The sequence below is a fragment of the Perca flavescens genome, chromosome 16 (assembly GCF_004354835.1).
Source record: "Perca flavescens isolate YP-PL-M2 chromosome 16, PFLA_1.0, whole genome shotgun sequence".
Lineage (NCBI taxonomy): Eukaryota > Metazoa > Chordata > Actinopteri > Perciformes > Percidae > Perca > Perca flavescens.
Window position 1 is genome coordinate 4,605,871 of NC_041346.1, and position 16,684 is coordinate 4,622,554.

General features: G+C 40.1%; 1 protein-coding gene across 3 annotated transcripts in view; it reads right to left on the minus strand.

Annotated features, from left to right (window-relative positions):
• The window catches only part of sptan1 (spectrin alpha, non-erythrocytic 1), a 61,417-nt gene that overhangs the window by 3,303 nt on the left and 41,430 nt on the right, over nt 1–16,684 (minus strand). For 2 of the 3 annotated variants that reach the window (XM_028601470.1, XM_028601468.1), the window contains 19 exons: nt 16,220–16,366; nt 16,028–16,131; nt 14,724–14,886; nt 14,359–14,373; nt 12,242–12,373; nt 11,854–11,991; nt 11,664–11,768; nt 10,287–10,495; nt 9,119–9,239; nt 6,584–6,705; nt 6,356–6,488; nt 6,129–6,227; nt 5,845–6,004; nt 4,143–4,219; nt 3,851–4,060; nt 3,351–3,647; nt 1,766–1,878; nt 1,198–1,215; nt 244–298 (listed from right to left, as the gene is read on the minus strand). In XM_028601470.1, the coding sequence (XP_028457271.1) occupies nt 244–298; nt 1,198–1,215; nt 1,766–1,878; nt 3,351–3,647; nt 3,851–4,060; nt 4,143–4,219; nt 5,845–6,004; nt 6,129–6,227; nt 6,356–6,488; nt 6,584–6,705; nt 9,119–9,239; nt 10,287–10,495; nt 11,664–11,768; nt 11,854–11,991; nt 12,242–12,373; nt 14,359–14,373; nt 14,724–14,886; nt 16,028–16,131; nt 16,220–16,366 (2,418 nt within the window). The remainder of the gene's footprint in view (nt 1–243; nt 299–1,197; nt 1,216–1,765; nt 1,879–3,350; nt 3,648–3,850; nt 4,061–4,142; nt 4,220–5,844; nt 6,005–6,128; nt 6,228–6,355; nt 6,489–6,583; nt 6,706–9,118; nt 9,240–10,286; nt 10,496–11,663; nt 11,769–11,853; nt 11,992–12,241; nt 12,374–14,358; nt 14,374–14,723; nt 14,887–16,027; nt 16,132–16,219; nt 16,367–16,684) is intronic. The other variant, XM_028601469.1, reaches the window with a different exon arrangement.

The following is a 16,684-nucleotide window of genomic DNA, read 5'->3' on the forward strand; positions in this document are numbered from 1 at the left end:
TGGGGGCAGCTAATGTTGCAAGCCCTTTCGCCCCGTTTTTGGGCATTCCAACTTGTTGAAGCCCTCTTACGACCAACTCTTCAGATGTGAAAAAGTACCTAGGTTGGTATATTACAGAGATGAAACAGGAATGCTTGTACATTCTCAGAGGGTGGAAAACATTACATCTCTACCTCAGAATTCAGTACACAAAGGTCTTGATCTGTGTCCAAGTGTCAACATGCAACAGTGAGTGATAATTACCTTGGTGGCCTCCAGCTGGGACTCCAGGGTACCAGATTCTTCCACCATACACGACCTGACACCAACAGAAACTGATATTAGAAAAGAAGCAGCATAGTCTGATGAAACCATTGCACTCACTCTGACACACGAGTTATTAGGAAGACTTGCATTGTCTACTACAACCAGCATTCCCAGAGAAACCTTTATGAACTATAATTACATTGCGTGTTTGAAAATAAATTAGGTTTATAATTTATCATGCCACTATTGGGACAAAATGATTTCCGTCACATTTAAAAGTGGACCTGCTGTCTTTACTAGCACAGAGTGGAGCTGCATTCATGCCAAATACCTACTGGTTTGGGTAACCATGCAAGTTAGGGCTACTGCACACAGGACTGGAAACTGAAGTGGATCATTCCATAGTTCATGAATATGTACAGTGGAAGCTAATAGTTCAGTTTCCATCCCTGAATTACACACAGTAAACAAGGTGACAACTAGTCAGTCAGTCCAGTGGTTGAAAGTAGTGCTGACTGCAGCCTGGTACTATGAGTTTGAGGACTAGGTGAATGTTATTACAGCAGGAATATACTTCATGTTTTTAGACTGAAGTGCATGAGGTCAAGCAATCCTGAGGGCACTGCGTGGGTCAGAAAAAACAAAAGAAAATAGAGCAAGGCTCAAAAAAAAGGTTGACCTTCCAGAAAGATCATCAGAAACTTGGTACTGATAGACACAGATAACTCGTCGATAGGCTATGCTATTTAAAAGATAGAATGGGGGAGGGAGGAGGACCAGAGATTAAACATCAGACAACAAAATAGAGCAAAAAAACAGGGAATATTCCAGAATTACTTTTTTTTTTACATCAAGGAAGAATGTTTTTAGACAGGGCCACCTTTGAGATGTAGAATTTACTCTCAACACTCATAACACAAACATAAAAATAAAGAGAAAAGTTATATTAACCCATCCAGAAGATATGTCCTGATTAGAACAGCAATCCCAAGCACCAGCGAGGAAGCAGCCAAGAAGAAGGGAAAAGAAAGGGGAGGGATGGAGAGAAACAATTACACGTTAACATGAGGCAATGACAGTGCTCACTGCAAAAAACCTGAAAACATTACACGGTAAACACCAGGTGTGGACAGTGGTTAATGTGTTTGATGACATGGCTTAGAGATATGTTCTAATGTGATGTTCGTAAAAGAGACCAAACACTTTGCCAGTTAAAAAAACAAACCTGTTTTGTGCTAAGCTTATTCAGTGACTTTACAAAAGACAAAAGCTGAAGAAAGTACCTTCACACAGGTAAGTATGTGAAACCTAGTAAGTTGTTGATGTAAGTCAACAGCAGTGAGTGAAACATTGTGTGTGGAGCTACAGATTGTTATCATTAAAAACAACATTCATGCTGAGCACCTAAATTGAAATGTACATTTTTAATTATATGAAAGCAGAGCTGGCATCTGTGTCACACTGTAAAAATGTCAGCCCAGCACTATAAAGTGTCAGCTGTAAGGGAAACATCCTCTACCTGGTCTCCTGCAGCCACTGGTGGAAAGCGTTTGCGTGCTGCGCAAACTCCTGACGCAACTTGTCATTTTCCTCCTGCCTCCTCTGCTCCTTCTGCAGCTCCAGCTCTCGCTCCTACACTCACATTTACAGTCATAAAGAAACAGACACCATAAGGTAAAATGCACTGAAAATTATTTTCAACTAATGGAAATATAAATATTACAAATAATGACAACTTAGCCATTAAAACTACAGGACCATTGCAACGTTCATTTACTTTAAATCATGTATACATTTAATTAAATGCATTAGTGTTTAATTTAAACCAATCGCAACTCTTCAATAATCTTTGTATCAAATTAACCAATTAAGTTGTGTTTACTGTGGAACAGCATTCCCCTCCCTATCAGATCTGCCCCCTCCATTGACTCTTGTAAATCCAGTCTCAAAACATTTTTACTCGCAAGTGTTTGAATCCTCCTGATATGGCTGATCTCTGTTTGGCATGCCTATGAGCGGTTTATTTGTGCTCATAAGCTGTGCGTAAAGTGGGTTTGTGTTCTATTTTTGTGATTTAGCTACCTGCTCTGGTCTGTACAGGCACTTTGGTTAATGTGGGTTGTTTTTAAATGTGCTTAATAAATAAATTTGACATGACTCTTTGCCTGTACCTTTTTATTAATCTATACAGTTAGTTTGCAGTTAAGGGATTACTGTAAATTTGTTTAATTTCAGGTGTGCCCTATTTAACATCTGTATAGCCGGGTTTCCGGGTTACTTTGAATGATGGCCGAACTGAACAAATAAAAAGATAAAGATAAAGATGTGGATGAACGCTCCATAAAAAGATAGTCCGCGGCACATCAATGAAGAAAACACTTTAAACTGTATGAGTATGCATTTGATTACAGGTCAGGTCTGGGACTGATCTATAGATACTTTCTCACAAGTATAGTAGGCTTTATTATTTTTATTCGTTATTTCCTTCAAATTATTTCTAGAAATGGTTGTCAATACATTGTATGTCTAATTATGTTAAATATAATTTAATAAAGTAAAGACAGTGTGAAACCATAAGTGTTGGCAAAGACATTCCAGATTAGCTAATATTAATAAACCAATGAATTGATATAGTTTTTCTAAAAGTACATTTTTAGCACTTTTATTTATTTATTCTTTTAAATAGGACAGTTTTATTTCTATGAGTGAAGCCCCTGCTGTCCTGTGGACACACACAGGACAAAGAGTTCACTCTGATTACTTTTTATCACAGTGTTGAACAGATTTCCAAATTCGCAAAAAAAAGAAAAAAAGCACTGGTATCAGATCTGTTGTCGGTATGGCAGATACTCTGAGTATTGGAATCAGTATTGGGTGAAAAAAAAGTCAGCTTGGTGCATCCCTGAAGTAAGTATAAATGGTCTGCAGCAATGCTAAGTATAAATTATATGTATGTGCTTAATTGTGATGAAGCACAGGTATGTTGGCTGGAGATAGAGAGATGACTTAGGCTTAGAGGAGAAAGTGAATGAAAATATCAGCAGGTTGTATCTGTGAATGTGTGTGTGCGTGCATGAATGCATATATGTATTTGATGTGGAGACCTTGATGATCTTCTGCAGGTTTCTCCAGGTCTCCTCCAGGGCCTCCATGGTGAACCAGGTGTAGGGGTTGGACACCACCTGGTAGCTCTTGATCTGCTGGTCCAGCTCAGCCAGCTGGTTAAAGTCGGCCTGAGCTGAGCTTAGCGAGGAGCGGAAGGCTTCATGGGCTTCACGCAGTGCCCGGATCTCCTCCAGAGAGTTGCACCTAACCGGGTCTGTTAGATCCTCCTCTGCATTCTCAAACCAGCTGTTGAAGGCTGATGCCTTCTTGGCAAATGTCAGGAACAAGTCCTCAACCTGTCGAGAAGATATGATTTTTAATCATACTGATAATTTAAGTCCAATTTACTATCTTAGGTGTGGTAAAATGCTTTCTACTGTGTTCAAGCTTTGATTTTGGACAATATCATTTGAGAGGTTTTAAGTTTATCTTTGGAGGTGTGCACAAAAATGTTCAGAGACCACCCCTTCAACACAGGATGCTCTTCTGGCCTCTTTACCTTTCTGAAGTGCTCTTGAGCCTCCAGAAGCTTCTTTTTGCGAGCAGCTGAGTTGGACAGCAGCTGGTTCCAGCGCTTCATCAAGGCAGCGTGACGAGCTTCAATGGCTTTTGATTGGACGTGTTTGGCTGCCAGCAGCTGGTCCTTGAGAGCTGTAATGTTGGTGATGCCCTCTTGCTGGAAAGCCTGGAGACCAGCATCAAAAGTCTCCTGCAGACAGAAAACAATGTCAACGGAAAGAGTAACACGGTACAGAGGAAAAAGGAGAATACTGTTTTGGAAGATGGAGTACCTGCTTGGTGAGCAGAGTCTGGACAGAGGACAGGTCTCTGCCATAGTCATCAGTCTTCAGGCTGTTTTCTTTCTCACCTTAACACAAACCACACAAACAGGTTCAGAAATGATGGAGATAAAGCCAGGCTTAAGTCCACACATACAAGTCCGGCCAAATCCAACTGAATACAGTTACAATTAGGTCAGGCTTCATATTTGGAATAAATACACTTTTTAGCAGTAGTTGTTACGTTTAGCGGATAGAAGGTGACTGTCAGCCGGGTACAGAGGTCTGTGAGAGCACAGGATTTAATGACCGTCAACATCTAGCTACTTTGCTGCACTGTGGAGTGATTCTGGCAATGTAAGACTAGCATCTAGCCAACATTGACATTGTGGGACATTGGGTTCAGTGTTCTCAACCTAGCAAGCCCTGTGAACTTTGAGTCTGAGGAGGGACCGGGGGAGACAACTCTCTCCAGTGTTTTGAATTTGGAATGCAGTAACCATTTAAAACGCTAGCTGTCAGTATACTGTACATATTACACCTTTAATTAGAAGAGATATTTTGCCGGCGGTAACGTTATTAGTATGGCAAATTTACAAAATTAAGTTGCAACAGCAGGATGATGACACCACTCATGCTCGTTGAAGGAAGTTAAGAAGAGTTTGATTGTAAAGTTAGAATATCCAGCAGTCAGAAACTGGGAAATACACAGCGGAGATATTATTTTCTAAATAGGCGTGTTAATCACCAGTTGCCTGCTGCGGACAACATGCTTAACTGAGAGGTGTGAATCCCTGAGCCCTGCCACCAACAGCAGTGGCTCAGTTTTGAACCTTTATTGTACATTCACTTTATTCACAGTTTAATACTGAAGTGTTGCGTTCAGGGGGCAGCCCTAGTTTATTCACGCAAAAGTATGTCAAACAATAGTACACAGTGGCCTCCATATTTAATTCTGAACCTCAGCGAGCTGCATGTGACGTCTTTTGCGCATGCCAGTCACCCATAGGCTCGTCAGTGTGCTGCATTTGACGTTTTTCGGACCAGACTGACCAAGATTCCTGCCTTTATAGTATGATAAACAGCATTTTCTTCTTCTGGCTAAGGCTAAAAAGAAACCGTAGTATTTTTTGACAACAGGACTGTTTTTGTTTTGTGTTGAGTTAAGTTTAGTTTTGCTCACATTGATTTGACATTTATTCAGCTTAGGTGGTTCTCAAAACGACTTGGGTGATTATTTTCATAGTCGATTAATCTGTTGACTTTTGAGTGGTTTGGTCTCTAAAATGTCAGAATATGGTGAAAATGTGGATCAGTGTTTCTCAAAAGCCCAAGATGACATCCTCAAATGTCTTGTTTTGTCCACAACTTAAGATATTCAGTTTACTGTTACAGAGGAGAGAAGAAACTAGAACATATTCACATTTAACAAGCTGGAATCAAAGAATTTTTACTTTTGTTCTTAAAAAATTACTCAAACCGACTATCAAAATAGTTGGCAATTAATTTAAGAGTTTACAACTAATCGATTAATCTTTGCAGCTCTAGCTGCACCTAAGCCTTATAATGGTAGGGAAAACCCTGGTGTTAGGTGCGTGGAGGATTGAAGCTTTGTTATTGTGGATAATACACAAAGTACATCCAGTATTTAAAAACACCAATAAAAATCACTTGTTTTGGAAAAAGGAAGACCGATGTCCTAAAGTGTTCGTACCGATCCAGGACTCCACCACGTCAGCCTTCCAGTTGAACTGCAGGAAGGCAGAGTTTTCATCCAGCTTAGCCTTCCTCTGAGCTGCTGCCCTCTCCAGCTCAGACACTTTGCCTCGCAGAGCCGACATCTTGGCACTGATGTTGTCAACATGATGGTTGTTCTGTTGGAAACACACAACAATATCTTGAGAAACCTTTGTTTCTGTAGTCATACTTCACAAAACAATGATTATTTCACTGCTTTAAAAAAAGTCTATTTTCTCTTGATTGCTATATAGTCAGTACCTTCTTGATAAGCTCTTCTCCGTTAGTACACACATCGTTGACTCTGTCCCTGTGGACGGTGAAGTCAGTCTCAAATGCTTCATGCTTTTTCAGCAAGCCCTGTTAAAAAGAAAAGGTTTTCTTGACATACAGTAAAACTCATCATCACTTACATTATTACAGTTAAAAAAAAAAAACACTTATTTGATGGTATGTAACCAGATGTGAGGTCTGTGACAGAAAAGCACCTGCACAGCAGCCAGTGTATCTCCATAGTCCTCGCTTCCCACTAGATTCAACTTCTCATTAATCCAAGCTTCTTCCTCTTCCACATTCGCCACAAACTGCTGGTACTCCAGCGACTCCTCCAGCCTCTGTCCCCTGGGATCAAACACACACAGATTCCACACATTTACACACCTATTTCTATCTGTGTGTACGTTGTCCTAGGCAAGCGTGTACCTTAGCAGGCTTACCTTGCTCCAGATAGGTCTTTGAGTTCCTTCCAGTGGTCGACAAACTGGGCGAGCCTCTGCTGAATCTCCTCCTGGCCGATGGTGTTGTCATCAGACAGCTTCTTCCCAGTGTCCAGCACCGACTGCAAGAATACAGAACAAAGCTCTGATCACTGCATAGCAAAGCTACAATAATTTTCAGAACATTTCTCAGTATATTGAGAAAGTCAGAATGTGGACCAAATGCAAAAATCAAACACCAGTTCAGGTTCAAGACCAGGTCTGTTATGAGTCAGAATAATGCAACTTTTATTGCTATTGTGGCATCATTTACTTTATCTTACACAGGGAATGTATTATTATAAATGACATATGGGCTGGAAATACAGTACATCAGCATTTTTGTATATTTTATATGGAGCTCTGATTGTGAAGGAATACGTTTCTCAAAATGGGAATAGGGAAGGCGGTTACCCGGATAGTTTGGATCTTTAATGATTCTCCTAGACTTTTTCTTGCAACGCCTGCTGTTAATATAATTTAGGCTATTGTATGTTCAGCCGATCAAACCACTCTCTGCAGGGTTTTGCGGTCCTGTTTGGTGCCGTTTCCATACCAGGCAGTAATGTTCCCTGTCAGGAGTATTTGAGGGGATACAGGGAATTTCCTCAGGTGTCTGAGAAAACAGTCTCTGCCTTGCCTTTTCACCACCGAGTCAGAATGCAGCACCCAGGGAAGTCCTTCCTGTACCCATTCCATGTACTGATTTAAAAAAAGTCTCTTGGTGTCACGTGACCCAGTCAGGCAAAAAGTGAGCTACGTGTAGTGTACTTCTAAATTTATCCTTTAAAAAGATACTTACCAGAGACATTTGTGCTCAGCCAGGACGAGAAACATTGGGGATGCCGAAAATATCGGAAACTAACAAGTTACCGGCCAATGGAGATTTTAAGAAGCAACTGAACTGGCTCCACTTCTGTTATTGGTATATAGAGAGGCACTGGAGAAGGGCACACTGCCACTAACTTTTAGGCAGGCTTTGAGAACTTTGGTTCCTAAGAAAGGTAAAGACCCAGGAGACTGCATGAATTACCGCCCAATTTCCCTAATGCAGATGGACGTTAAAACTATTTCATGGTCTGTAGCTGACAGACAATAGCTGCTATTTCCCTCGATGCCGAAAAGGCATTGATATGGTTGAATGTTCAAAATTTTAGAAATGTATGGGCATTTTTATAAAGTGGATTAAGGTGCTTTATAACCGGCTGCGGTTGAAACTAACGGGTTAATTTCTGAATATTTTGCTCTTGGAAGGGGAACAAGACAGAGCTCACCTCTGTCCGCTTTGTTGTTTTGTTTAGCCAGAGAGCCTTTGGTAGCAGCCATAAGGGAGAGACTAATTTCCCAGGTATTATGGTAGAAGGGGTAGTGCAACTTATGCTTTATGTGGATGAAATTACTTTTTGTGTCCAAACCTAGCAAATCACCTCTGGAGGACATATTTTAAATGGTTTGACAGGATAACAAAGACATTTATATGGAATGGTAAAAACTTACTTTTTAATAAATTACAAAAACCAATTGATAGAGGAGGTTTGGGTCTACCAAAGATGTTGTATTATTACAATGCTTATCTGGCCCACTGGTCACTTCCTCATGAGAGAGCCCCACCTTTGTATTGTATCACGCAATCTGTTCTTGCCCCATTATCGCCATTACAATGCCTGTCTGTTAAACTGTATGGTGAGGCAAAAACACATCCGATAATCTCTCACGTAAATGTTGCTTGGACCAAAGTGGCCTGGCTGTTTGAACTGGATCCATATCTAAAATACTTCAAGTATTTGGCAAAATCCAAAGTTATGTATTGGTAGATCTCCCCTTTATTGGAGGGATTGGTTGGAAAGGGGCAATTTTTGTGTGCAAATACTCCCAACTTTAAAAAAAAAAATTCTATATATTCTGAGTTTATTTTCCCTGTAATATCCCAACCTTTATTCTCCAAATATTGCAGTTTTCACACTGGAGGATCTCTATCTTGGTGTCATATTGAAATCCTTGAGGATGTGATACAGGAATCTAGGTCTGAATTTTTCAGATATTTGCAACTTTGCCATCCGTTAGTGGGGATTTTTGGATCCAGTTCTTCGGATTGTTTAGATTTGGTTTAAAAGACCCACCAAATTGTTGGAAATGTAAAACAGAGGGCGGCCAATTACTTGATGTCCTATGGTCCTGTGATAAGGGACCCAGGTTCCATTCAGCACAAAACTATTTGTTCTGGGAGACTGGTCAATCATAAGCGGGACGGGTAAGCACATAAGAAGCTGGGTCCAAACTAGTTCAATGATAGCCAGACAGATTATTTTTACAGAATGGAGGAATTAAGGGGTGCCATCAATCCAGGAGTGGGCTTGTGAGATGGCTTTGAAAAAATGTCATATAAACAGTTTGCCAGATTAAATGTCTTGAGCTTTCTGGAGGGCAAAACTCTGTGGCCTATTTAAATTACACAAACCTTATCAAATAACTGAAATGAATAGATGACCCTCTTACCTGAATGGCCGGCTCATGGGCTCCCAGCTCGGCCTCCAGTCTCTTGTGTTTCTTCCTCAGATTCTGTACTCCTGTCAAATCACGTCCGTAGTCCTCCGAACTCACAAGCAACTTCTTTTCTCTGTTTGGTATTGGGGCAGAAATGTGTATGTTTAAGTTGAGGCCAATTTGGGTTGCATCAAGAGTTTCTGTATTTGGAAGTTTTTGGAAGTCATCTCTCTCTTTTCCCTGCCATCTCCTGTTCTCCTCCCCTGCTCTCAACTCCAATCAATAACATTTTATTATAGCCCAAAATCACAAATCACCCTTGAGGGCTTTACAATTTGTACAGCTTACGACACCTTCTGTTCTTCAAACGTTTAAATGAAATGGTGGAAACTTCAGGGTAAGCAACTGAAGAGGGATCCCTCTCCCAGGATGGACAGGCTTGCAAAAGTGTTGTGTACAGAACAGACCAGCATAACTACAGTATAAACTTAAATGGCCAATCAAAGTAAACAAACACTTAATAATTATATGAATTACCATAATATACAGATTTTTCAGTGACGGTAATAACTATTTTTTAGCAAGCTAGGTTAGCACACCCACAGCCTTACTGTGCCTATTAACATGTTAATTTAAGATACATACATACACATTATCCGTTTAGGTATTAGGCATATAATCTAGCCAATTTAGCTAACTAAATGCCTGCCATGTTTACCTACCTCGCCTACTTTTCTTTTTCTTGGTAAGCTAATTTTCTTAAAAATTGTGCCGGTAATTAGTAAGATGAACTGCCTGAATTATGATTTTGTAATCGGGTAAGTCAGTAAGAAATGCGACAAAAATCATGCATGTATTAAGGAAGTGGATCAGATAATTTATGTGGAATATTTTCTTTTCTTTTGATTTTTTTTTTTTTTTGCTGTGGCGAGCAACAATGTTGTTACTATCGGAAACACTGTCGTGCCCATCCATTTTGAAAGACCAACAGCCAAGTAAAGTAAGTAAAGAAGTTACACAAGTGTAACTTCTTTACTTACTCAGTAAGTCATAGACTTTTACATTTACAAGGCTTGCCCCGCTTTGCTGCTGTCCAGCTAAAAAGGATACGATTGTCTCATCCCATCTCCCCTCTGATTCCCTTGCAGATAATTACATGATCCAAGGGGATCTCTCTTACTTGATCCAGGACTCTTCATCATCCAGGTCCCTGAAGAACTGATGCAGGCGGTGGGACTCATTGAGTTTGGCCCGGCGACCGGCAGCCATGCTCTTGATCTTGGCGAAGCGGCTGTTGACGGCATCACGCTTATCCTTCACCAGTGAGGTATCGAAGGCGTTGCTGGCCATCAGGCTGTCAGCCTGGCCGTTCAGATCCTTCAGACGATCCTGGAGAGAGGCGCGAAGGTGGTCAGAGGTTCTCATTGTAACTCTTAATCTATAGATGTATTTACATGGTTTGCTTCAACAGTCTAAAAATGACAAATGTTCTGAAATAAGGTCTTGTGTTACCGGAGGTGCAGCTGACCCACATGCAGAGCCATTTGTAATAATGCCTACATACCTCATGTAGGCTTGGGCTGGTGTAAAAAATTTCAAACCGGTTTGAAATCAAACCAAACCGATACACTGAATTTTACCACTAAGTGTAGGATTAGCTACTATAGTGACTCCTAATGCACCTCAAAGACTTGTTTTTTTTGCAGTGAAGTTATAATAACCTCTTTGGTTTAGGTGTTTACACTTTGCCTCGTCTTTTTCAGCTCACCTCTTTCGTCGGCTTGAAATACCTTATTACCAGTTTTAGGCAGGCTACTTCTACAACAGGAAAGTGTAGAGAGCTAAGTTACCAGTTAGTTAAGCTTTAATACACTGAATCTAACATTATCCCCCAAATAAATGTGCAGGTACAGGTGCAAGAGAGCTTGCTATGGCAAAAGGCTGGTGCCTGCAGCCATAGCAGCCCTAAACAAAACAGCCAGATAAAACACATCAGTGCGACTTTGTGTTATCTGGTATTTTCCTGCATGTCATTCTGTTAGGTTTGTATTTCTGTTTCCCTGTAAGCGTACTGTAAATAACGTACAGTGTTATGACAAATAATTTTTCCTTGGGGACAATAAAGTCTACTTGATGAATAAACAGTGGTTGGTGTATTTTCTGGACATAGTTATGCTTGAGCTCTCTACAGCAAGGATTAACAAAGCCAAATCATCTACTATAGACCTATGGAAAGGTGCAGCAGCACATAATCAGTCCTAATGACCTCAGCATCACAAGAAGTAAAGGAGGGCGACTAGACAAGCTGTGATTTCTGTTTTTGTTTCTTTGTTTGTTTTTGCTTTCTTTTCCTCAAGACCGGAGGGTGGTGGGTGGGAGAGGGGGGTTGTTCTTGTTAAAGTGTGTTTGTCTGTTCTATTGTTGTTGTTTAAAATGAAAAAATAAATCTTTTAAGATCTTAAAAAAATAAAAAAAATAAAATGCTTTTTTGACTGGTTAGCATCAAATCAAACCGGTTTTGCTGGTTCCTGAAACCAGAAATCAAACCATCTCTAACCTCATGGGCAGAAATATCAGCCTCCAGCAACTGGTGTTTCTTCAGCAGGTTGTTGACTGAGGCCAGATCTTTGCCATAATCTTCAGAGGCAAGAAGAGCTTCCACCTGAGAAACAACAAATCAGACTTTGAGATTTTTTTTCCATACATTAGTGTTTCAAAAGTTTTTACACATGCATGCAGATTCTCACCTCAGAGAGCCAAAAGTCAAAGTCCTTGATGCCTGTGTTGAAATTCTGCTGCTTGTTGGCCTCTTTGAGTTTCTGGCTCTTTTCTGCAGATTTGTTGACAAGGAACTGCCACTGTTCATCCAGAGCGTTGAGGCGCACCTGTGGTCATGGTTGAGGTTATTTTCATTTCTTCACCATAATTTAAGAACATTTCTCCATCTATAACGTTAACGCTTTCTCAAGCTCTTACATGATTGGTCAGAGGATTTTTATGTCTTTCTCTTTGTTATTGTTAACTGTAAATCTCATTCTGGTGTTAAGCCACCTTTGAGTGTCTGCTGAATGCCCAATATTCAACAATAAACATGTCTGTATATTGTGAATGCAACTGAATACATGAAAAATATACTTTGACTGCGTCCTCGCTGCCGGCACAGGCTCCTCTCTGGATCAGAGTGTTGCCGGTATCAATGACCCCACGGATTCGGTCTGCGTTGGCGTGCAGCTCGGCCTCAAATGCCTGATGTTTCTGATGCTTACTCTGACAGCACACACAGAGGACATGGACACAACATGAGAATCACAAGGTGGACAAGCTCCTATTTTATAGATTAAATGTTCAGAACTCTCCTTAAATTGAGATACACACTTAACATGTAGCATTGCTATTCATACTTACATTCTGCACAAGAGCTGACATGAAAGTCAGTTTGACTAAGTTTGATTGATAAACCTGTATCTGAAGCATTATGAGGCTGACATTAAGGTCAAATAAAATTGTTGTTAATGTAAGCTTTACAATGCTTGTCAAATTGTCTGTTACTGAAAATTACTTCGTAACTAAAACAACTAGAGGGTAAAATAAAAAATAAAAATTACTTCAACACAGGACGCCGACCATGACAGACATCGACAGACATAAAGGACAAACAAGTGAAGAGCACAAAATGGCAATGTAGAAGACAACATCTGCAACAGAGCTAACTTTGAAAAGAAAAAAAAACTACTGAAGGAAGAGTCACTTCAAAGTTGCTTCATTTTTGTATCTTTCTGCATTTTTATTACCTCTTAGTAAATACTGTCTTTAAACATATAAACTAATAAACATATTATATAGGTATGTCCCGATCAGCTTTTTTGGCCCCGGAAACCCCCAACCAAAAAATAAACAAAGCGTCTCAAGTTCCCCGCTGGACAACCAAAACTAAACTTAGGGACGCCTCTTGCGCTTAATAGTCAATCTTTGATAAAACTAAACTTATAGGCTCTTCTGACGTGGTTTTAACATCTGTCCTGAGTGATCGGATCACAAGTGGACAGCTCTAGGTGCGTGTGTTTTCACCTGTCTGTAGAATATGCCTCCAATTGTGTCCTCAGTGACCACTTATGATCGGATCTCACTTCCCTGCTATATATGTAAATACACACATCATTTCTGTTTGCATATAGGCTGGTTGTGTGTGTGTGTGTTTTTTTTTTTTTTTAAGATAATTTTTTGGGGCTTTTTCCACCTTTATTTGTGAGAAAGGGGAGTGAGAGGGGGAAGACATGCAGGAAATTGTCACAGGTCAGATTCGAACCCTGGACCTCTGCGTCAAGGCATAAACCTCTCAGTATACGTGTGCCTGCTCTACCAGTGAGCCAACCCGGCCACTGGTTGTGTGTGTTTATTATGTCAGTTGCTGCTTTCCAATAAATCAGGTAAAAAATTAAAAAGTGCTGCCCACAGACTGTGTGCCGACCATAGACTGTAGCCTATATAAAAGGGTGCAGACATAAGGAGATCTACTGATGGGTGGCAGGACCTGTGCAGGAGAAACAGACGTTTTTTTTTTTTTAAAGTTTCTGTGTGTTCAGCTCTCAGTACGTTTGTAGCTTCTAACGGAATCTCTGTGGTTTGAAGTTTAGTTTATATTATAACTGTTTTTTTTATGTTTCATGTGCGCTAGGAGTCGCGTTACAGCAAGCTGATGTAAATGATAAGAGTAAGGTTACCAGAGTGAATGCCGATCCCTGATCAGTTAAAAAAAATGCCCATATTGGCTCTGATCCGATACTTGCAATCGGGACATCCCCAATATTATATACAGAGCCAATTAGGCACAGAGCCAAAGACTGCTTTTCACAATTCAGAATTTGTCCACTTGCTAATCGTCAATTTAATTAGTTTGACTGCCGAATCAAACACCTGAAGCAAGTTCAAAGATAACCCCCCTCAAGAATTGAAAATAAAAATGGAAGCCACACCCAACAACTACTACAACAACTAGCCTTCAATGACAAAAATAATCTAGAATAAAATACAAAATGAACACAAAATTAAGTTTTATCTTAAATTAACAAAATTAAAACCAGGTGGAAAAGAAGCTGGCACTCAACAGTGCTGATGAGGGACAAACTCAAGATGGACGGAGTGCTTATTCTACGTTGTGTTTACACACACACACACACAGACAGAGCAAAGACATGAACACATGGAGGACAACCTGCTCGGTTTTAGTCAGCTAACACACTACTCAAACTTACCAGCAGCTTGGACAGCTATAAAAAAAAAAAAAATAAGACAGTGGGAGAAAAATTCAGTCTCACTTCAACCAGGACAAGGAGGGATGTGACAAAGTTAAAGTATCGTCAATCAAACAAGACAAACAGATTAGTAATTTTAATTTAGCTAAGGACCCGTGGCCCTGAAATCAGTTACCCTCTGTGAAAATAAATGTTTTCTTTTAAGATTTACTTAAAAATTACTATATGTTCAATACCTTCATGGGTGGAATTTACGCTCACACTTAAAACCATTCTGAAGGGATTCCATGTACTTCTTTTAGACTAGCTATGTTGGTATGAACTTCTGTGAGTTGGGCCTGTGCTAGTAGAAGCCAAATGTATACCTGGATGTTGGTAGGGTCTTTGTAGGACTCATCGGTTGCAGTTTGCAGCTTCTCGCTGATCCAAGCCTCAATCTCGTCCACATCCCTGCTGAACTGCTGCAGGGTCTGGGATTCACCCAGCTTGGAACGCTTTTCGATCATCTGAGCCTTCAGCCGGCGCCACCTTCAAACATCAGAATTTGAAGTTTAAAGTGAGCTCAAACACAAGCATGATGACAATTATGATACTTTGAATTTGATACCAATATCACCACAACACTTTTTTCGATACTTTGTGTGAATAAAAACCTCATAGCCTAATTAGCAGACTAACTATGTTAGATAAACATTGAGTCTTCAAATGACAGTTCATTATGTTAACAGTCTGTCTTTGTGAATGACAAGAGGTATACGTTAATTGCAAAAGTGAAATCAAGTGCATGTAATCACAAGCATTGAAGACTGCTCAATTCCGTTGGCCATGTTGCAGCTGTGCGTGATTGGCTATTACCATAAAACGTACCCAAAGTTTTTTGCAAAGTTTTTAGAAACTGGGTAGGAATTCGGTTGATACCCAGCCCTAGTCATGTGTGTCAGAAACAAAGGACATTACATGTAGGGTTCCCAAAGGCTCTAGATTAGGGCTTCTCTTATTTCTTATATACAGTACGTATATCAAGAATATGGCAGCTGCTGGGAAAAGCAAACTTCTGTTGTATGCCGATGATTCTACATTTGTGCTATCTGGGTCAGATATCTGTGAAATTAAGATCACTCTTGGTAAGCATCTAGGATGTATTAGAGCAGGGGTCACCAACCTTTTCTAAACTGAGAGCTACTTCATGGGTATTGAGTCATACGAAGGGCTACCAGTTTGATACACTCTTCTGAAATAACAACTGTGCTCAGTTTGCCTTTAGTTATATATGATTATTAATGATTAGTGATAGTTATATATGATTGTTAATAATTAATGATACTCATCTACAGTATGTGAAGACACTGATCATGTTAATGATTTCTCACAATAATTATCAACAACAACTTAACAAGGTGGGAAACTGATAATATCAATATTCAATTTCATTTTTAGAACAGGCCTGAGGGCTACTCATGTGGTCCTTGGGGGCTACCTGGTGCCCGTGGGCACCATGTTGGTGACCCCTGTATTAGAGAGTGGTTATAAAAAATAAAGGCTTTTAATACATTAAGGCAAAACTGAACTGAAACTTTTCCTGTTTGGAAATGAGAGGAAGTAGTTGAGGACAAACAAGTTGAAAGTTCTGTGTAAAGGAAGTGAAACTGTGTTACCAAATATTTCCTACCTGTCGAGTACTTCATTGCGGCGGTTGAAGATCTCAGGTTTGGCGTAATGGTCGGCTCCAATCAGCTGGTCAGCAAAGGACTGCAGAGCAGCAATCTTCTCCTCCTATACAGCAGTGGACCATTTAATCTATAGAACACAACTACCAATCAATTTTAAAAGCTTTCACTGAGCGGCTAAACATCTTACTGACCTGCACGTTAATGGCCTTGTCAAAGTCTTCATGTTTTTTGATGAGGGCCTCCACACTGTCCAGGGAGTCACCCTTGTCGTCACTAGCAAGGAAGGCTTCACGAGCTGCCATCCAGTTCTCAGCCTGCTCACAGTCTCGGTTGAAGAGCTGCAGAGGGACAAGGACAACAGTCAGTGGAGGAATTAAGACAGCCGTCAGAGACAACATAATTGCTCATAAATTCTATAGTTTTTGTTTCATCTGTTAATGAGCTTGCCAGTAATTTTAAAGTTTTTAGTGTGGAGCTTCCCTGCACCCAAAAATGCAGGTAATGTTTTTTCCCCTACAACAAAAAAATAAAACTGAAGTGCTTTCAGTAATAGACAAACTTGCCAATAGTCACTCAAACTATCATTTTCACCTGAAAAAATAAAAACAAATAATAATAATTTTTTGTAAAACCTCTTGCTTATCTCATCAATCTTT